The sequence below is a fragment of the Hoplias malabaricus genome, chromosome 13, assembly GCF_029633855.1.
Source record: "Hoplias malabaricus isolate fHopMal1 chromosome 13, fHopMal1.hap1, whole genome shotgun sequence".
NCBI lineage: Eukaryota > Metazoa > Chordata > Actinopteri > Characiformes > Erythrinidae > Hoplias > Hoplias malabaricus.
Window position 1 is genome coordinate 7,730,339 of NC_089812.1, and position 6,590 is coordinate 7,736,928.

General features: G+C 40.5%; 3 gene segments (V, D, J or C); all 3 read right to left on the reverse strand.

Annotated features, from left to right (window-relative positions):
- Positions 1-2,710: 2,710 nt before the first annotated feature.
- On the reverse strand, positions 2,711-3,163 carry LOC136664894 (Ig heavy chain V region XIG14-like). The segment is given in 2 exon segments: positions 2,711-3,018; positions 3,121-3,163. Coding segments are annotated over 2 exon segments (351 nt in total).
- Positions 3,164-3,759: 596 nt separating this feature from the next.
- LOC136665255 (Ig heavy chain V region-like) lies at positions 3,760-4,276 on the reverse strand. The segment is given in 2 exon segments: positions 3,760-4,139; positions 4,237-4,276. Coding segments are annotated over 2 exon segments (420 nt in total).
- Positions 4,277-5,618: 1,342 nt separating this feature from the next.
- On the reverse strand, positions 5,619-6,071 carry LOC136665198 (Ig heavy chain V region 914-like). The segment is given in 2 exon segments: positions 5,619-5,926; positions 6,029-6,071. Coding segments are annotated over 2 exon segments (351 nt in total).
- Between the last annotated feature and the right edge of the window lie 519 nt (positions 6,072-6,590).

The window sequence follows — 6,590 nt, forward strand, 5'->3', positions numbered from 1 at the left end:
TAAAACATAATATAACTGTAAAAGAAAGACTTGAAACCTTTTACCCACTCCCACAATTAGAACTAGAGAAGATTATCACCTCCGCAAACTGTACAACTTGCACACTTGATGCAATTCCCACAAAGTTGCTCAAAGAAGTACTACCAGCTATTATTGATCCTCTTTTAACTATAGTAAACTCATCGCTTAGTCTGGGCCATGTACCCAAAGCTTTTAAACTAGCAGTTATTAAACCTATGATCAAGAAACCAAATCTTGATGCTAGTACACTGTCTAATTACAGGCCTATTTCTAATTTGCCATTTCTGTCTAAGATCTTAGAAAAAGCTGTGGCCCAACAACTTAGTTCATATCTACATAAGAATCATATATATGAAAAATTCCAATCTGGATTCAGGCAACATCATAGTACAGAGACAGCTCTAGTCAAGATAACAAATGATCTTCTTCTTGCCTCTGATCAAGGCCACGTATCCCTGTTGGTGCTTCTTGACCTAAGCGCAGCCTTCGATACAATAGACCACAATATTCTCATAGAAAGGTTAGAAAACATCGTTGGAATCACAGGGACAGCCCTATTATGGTTCAAATCTTACTTAACGGAACGTTATCAATTCGTAAAAGTAAACAATCTAAATTCAAATTATTCTAAAATAAGATTTGGAATTCCACAAGGCTCTATTTTAGGACCATTATTATTTACATTATACATGTTACCGCTAGGCACAGTTATAAGAAACCATGACATTAACTTTCACTGTTACGCAGATGACACACAATTGTATATTTCAGCCAAGCCCGATGACAAACACCGATTAAAGAAAATAGAGGACTGTGTAAAAGACGTGAAAGGCTGGATGTTGCGTAACTTCCTCCTTCTAAACAGCAACAAAACAGAGGTCCTGCTTTTGGGTCCAAAAGTGACAAGAAATAAATTATCAGACTTAATTTTAAATCTAGCTAACTTTCCAGTTAAACCTGGTTCAGCAGCAAAAAAATCTTGGTGTCATAATTGACCCGGATTTATCATTTGATCAACACATAGGTAGTATCACTAGGACAGCTTTTTTACATCTTCGCAATATTGCTAAGATTAGAAATGCCTTATCCCTCCAGGACGCAGAAACATTAGTACATGCCTTTATTACTTCAAGGCTTGACTACTGTAACGCACTACTGTCAGGATGCACCAGCAGCAATTTAAGAAAACTTCAAATGCTGCAGCTAGGGTCCTCACTAAAACTAGAAAATTTGAACATATCAGCCCAGTTTTATCATCACTACATTGGCTGCCTGTTAAATTCCGCATTGACTACAAAATTTTGTTATTAACATATAAAGCTCTACATGGGCTTGCTCCTGAATATCTTCAAGATACAATTTCCTATTATGAGCCTCCACGTTTACTCAGATCACAGAATACTGGATTTTTAAATGTTCCCAGAATTCAGAAGGCCTCAGCTGGGGGAAGAGCCTTTTCTTATAAAGCCCCCCAACTCTGGAATGATCTTCCAGAAAATGTTCGGGACTCAGACACAGTCACAATCTTCAAATGTAGGCTAAAAACTCATTTGTTTAGTTTATCATTTGGTAGCTAATGCTCCCCCATAGATAAAGGCGGCAGATCCGGGGGGTCCATGGACACAGGGAATTATAGTAAACTGAGACGCTGGTGCTGTCGTCCCGCCGCTTCTCGCGATCACTCAGGTTTGTTGACGGTGGAGCGGAGGGATGCCAGTGTTTCAGGATGCTCCCGTGTCTGTGTGTCCTCCTGGTTCTCTCCTTTTAGTTAATGCTATCATAGTCAGATCTGCCGGAGTCATTAGCCACACTCTGGAAATTTTCATATTTTCTACTTTACAAACACAAAACAGTTCAAAACTAATTCCATCCCTTTACATCTTTCCGAGTAAACGACTGCCCACCTGTCTGTCTGGACACTGATGAATGACTGTCGAGATCCTCCTCCACGCTTCAGACCAGCTGCCCACGCTCCAGCAACCACCAAGTGCCTTGAAGCTGTCCCTACACTGAAGTTCTCATGGACTACTAACTATCATCACCAGTAGATTGACCAGAGGAGGATGGGTCACCCCTTGTGAGCCTTGGTTCCTCCCAAGGTTTCTTCCTCAGCTGGGGGAGTTTTTCCTTGCCACTGTCGCCCCTGGCTTGCTCACTTGAGTGTTTTACATCTGTTTTTACATTTCATGTCAAATCTTTGTCTTACTGGAATTCTGTGAAGCTGCTTTGTGACAACATCAGTTGTGAAAAGCGCTATATAAATAAATTTGATTTGATTTGATTTGATTTGATGAGAGGTATTACCTACACTTACATTTACAGCATTGGCAAATACTCCTACCCAGAGTGACCTCCTGTTACCATCATATTACAGGAATTAGTGAATGTAGGGTTAGGAATCTTGTCCAAGGACTTAAGTTGGTGTAGTCCTGTATGGTTGTCTGTGTTGGATATGGAACCCCAGTCTGCCACCTAATCTGCACAATTGGCATTTGTTTCTGAGAGTGTTCTGCTATATATTATTTCCAAAATAAAACATAGCAAGGTTTCTTGACCCTCAACATTGTTATTGGCTATGGGCTCTTCAAATTTACTAATTAATGAAGGAAAGAAAAACAATATTAAGCAATGTATGAACTGTCTAGACACTCTGCTGTGGGTTTTTGTACACCGTGTTCATTAGTGTGTGTCACTGTGACTCCCTCGCACAGTAATACACAGCTGTGTCTCCAGTGTCCAGACTCTGTCCTCGTAATGTTATTGTGTTTGTCCCAGTGTTTCTAGAGATAGTGAACTTGTTTTTCAGTTTATCACTGTAAGCTGTGCCCCCACTGTTACTGATCCATCCGATCCACTCCAGAGCTTTTCCTGAAGGCTGTCGGATCCAACCTGTGTGATAGCTAGTAACTGAATACGAGACCTTGCAGTCGATGGTCAGAGCCTGGTCTGGACGGACCACCACAGAAGCAGGCTGGGTCAGTTCATAACAGTGGACACCTGTGGATCATAAATACACAGAAATACAAAGTGATTAGATTCATCATCTTGGACATGATCATAATCTCAATAGTGTTGAGTGTTGTTTACTGAGGAACTGACAGGAAGCAGCTGCCAGCAGGAGCAGTAGAGATGTAGAGAACATGGTTGGTGTTGAAGTGTGGGTTGAAGCTGGAGCTGTGGGATCTTCTCTGTTCTCCAAATTTTAACAGAGAGAGTCTGATCTCCTAAATACACAGAGGTCCAGTGGGAGGAAGCTGGTATTTGTTTATCTAGTGATCCGTGAGAGGACTCTAGTGGTGTATATTTTGTGAGTGAAGGAAGATCGCTCCCTAGTGTTTAATGACTGGTACATATTAGAAACAACAGCAGCTTTGGAAACAACAACCACAACCCATGCCTGTTCACTGCTGTTTACTGTAATGTTCTCCAATGATTCCGCATTGTGTTATGAAACAGAGCTCATACTGACATCTAGTGGCGTGGATGCATGATAGACTCTGTAGTAAGTCTGCTTTAAATCTGGACAACCCTATATACTGGGGACCAACTCTATGGAGAATAAACTGGCTCATTCAGGGACAGCAAATTAATTTCATACTTCATCTGATGTGATGCTGGATTCGTTTTTTTTTTTTTTTAAATATCTTTCATAACTATTACATGCTATACTTTTTTGGGAGAATGACTGATTGCATATTTAATAGAGGCAAGATTGATGTTAACAGTTCATTTAGACTTTTATTTCTGACCACATCTGCTTTGTTTTTCACTTGCATGGTTTGTGTACAGCTGTCTGTATGAGTTCCACCACTGTAAGCCTCTAGTGCAGTAATACACTGCAGTGTCTTCAGCCTTCAGTTGGGTCATGTGCAGGTAGAAATTGGAGCTGTCCTTGGACGCAGTAAACCTGCCCTGAACTGACTGGGCTGAGCTTTTATCAGAATCAGTGTAATAGTAAATGATCCACTCCAGTCCTTTAACAGGAGCCTGACGGACCCAGTGCATACCGTAGCCACCCACACTGAACCCACTGCAGGCACAGGTCAGTTTGTGGGATCCACCTGGAGACACTGTTACTGACTGTTCAGACTGTGTGAGGACGACCTGAGAGTGGACACCTAAACAGAGGCACAGAGGAGAAGCAGATTACATTTTTATTTCATTGTTCAAATGCATTCATATGGATCTTCACAGAGAGAGAAACATCTGACTCACGTCCTGCAGCGAGCAGCAGCAGAAAGTAGGTGATGATCATTATGTTGATGGACACAGAGCTGGTCAAAGTCAACAGAAACCTGGAGATCTGCTCAGTTTACTCTGTTTATGCAGAAGAGATGTGACAACATTTGCATGACGAGTCAGTGTTGTGAAAAACAGCTGCAGTTTCATCAAGAGAACTGTGGACTTTTTAGGCGCCCCCTACTGGAAATTTCATTTCAACATTCTCAGAGGTTTGTGAGATATTAAAGGCCCCTGCTGTGACTGAGGGACAAGCTCAGTAGGATGTGAATGGAGTATATTCTCAGCATTTGTAATATTAAATCACTGACTACAATTGTAGGTGTCTGTAACTCAGTCAGTAAATGCATGAAAATAAATAGTCAACAGTGCATTAGGACACAGTGAAATAAATAGAATAAAAGGAGCTGGAGTCAAAGCATTGCACATACAGTGAATACTTCTGTTGTGTATTTCTTCTGGGGTGTTGTGGTGTGGATGATGAAAAAGATTCTCTGCCAGACACCGTCTAGATGTTTAAATACATTTTTATTTCACAAAAGCATCTTACCAGCCATAGGGGCTGGGAGAATATCAGGTCAATTTCATTTGTCTCTCCCCTTCAGCTCTTTTTTGTTTCCTTTATATATGGTTATATTTCTCTTCCAAATATGTTGAAACATATGGCGTTTGTTTACATTTTCTCATGCTTTGGGTCTGAGAGAGAACGAGAGAGGGGCTTCCTGTGAGTCCTTTACCTTTGGACAGTATAGAGTTTAAGACATTCATAAACACTCTCATAAACACTTCATACGTGACACACAGTTAGTAACATATGCATATATGGACAATAAAATATACTTAAAAAAAAATAAATAAAAAATATAAATAAATAAATAAATACAACAACAGCAATAGAACTGAGATATAATTACATTTCCTAATCAACGGTCCTGAACACTCCAGTCATGAGAGGTACTACCTACACTTACATTTACAGCACTTGGCAAATACTCCTACCCAGAGTGACCTCCTGTTAGCATCATATTACAGGAATTAGTGAATGTAGAGTTAGGAATCTTGTCCAAGGACTTCAGTTGGTGTAGTGCTGTATGGTTGTCTGTGTTGGATATGGAACCCCAGTCTGCAACCTAATGAGCACAATTGGCATTTGTTTCTGGGAGAGTTCTGCTATATATTATTTACAAAACAAAACATACTAAGGTTTCTGGACCTTCAACAGTGTTATTGGTTATGAGTTATTCACATTTACTAATTAATGAATGAATAAAATTATGAACAAACAATATGAAGCAATGTATGGACTGTCTAGACACTCTGCTGTGGGATTTTGTACACCGTGTACATTAGTGTGTGTGTCACTGTGACTCCCTCGTGCAGTAATACACAGCTGTGTCCCCAGTGTCCAGACTCAGTCCTCGTAATGTTATTGTGTTTGTCCCAGTGTCTCTTGAGATAGTGAACTTGTTTTTTAGTTTATCACTGTAATATATGCTCCCACCACTGCTGATGCCTCCAATCCACTCCAGAGCTTTTCCTGAAGGCTGTCGGATCCAACCTGTCCAAGAGCTAGTGACTGAATACGAGACCTTGCAGTCGATGGTCAGAGCCTGGTCTGGACGGACCACCACAGAAGCAGGCTGGGTCAGTTCATAACAATGGACACCTGTAGATCAGAAATACACATAAATACAAAGTGATTAGATTCATCATCTTGGACATGAACATAATCTCAATAGTGTTGAGTGTTGTTTACTGAGGAACTGACAGGAAGCAGCTGCCAGCAGGAGCGGTAGAGATGTAGAGAACATGGTTGGTGTTGAAATGTGGGTTGAAGCTGGAGCTGTGGGATCTTAAATGTTCTCCACACTTTAATAGAGAGAGTCTGATCTCCTAAATACACAGCGGTCCAGTGGGAGGAAGCTGGTATTTGTTTATCTAGTGACCCATGAGAGGACTCCAGTGGTGTATATTGTGTGAGTGAAGGAAGATCGCCCCCTCGTGTTTAACACCAGGTAATGTTTACTGTAATGTTCTCCAATGATTCTGCATCATGTTATGAAACAGAACTCATACTGACACCTAGTGGCCTGGATGCATGATAGATTTTGTAGTAAGTCTGCTTTCATTTTGACTACCCTCATATACCCTTATATATCCACTCTATGGAGAATAAACTGGTTCATTCAGGGACAACAAAGTAATTTCATTCTTCATCTGATGTGATGCTGGACTTTAAAGAGAATGTTATAAAATATAATATTAATAAGAATTTTACGGTGCACTTTGTAGGATGAAATGACTGATTACACCTTTAGCATCAATGTTGT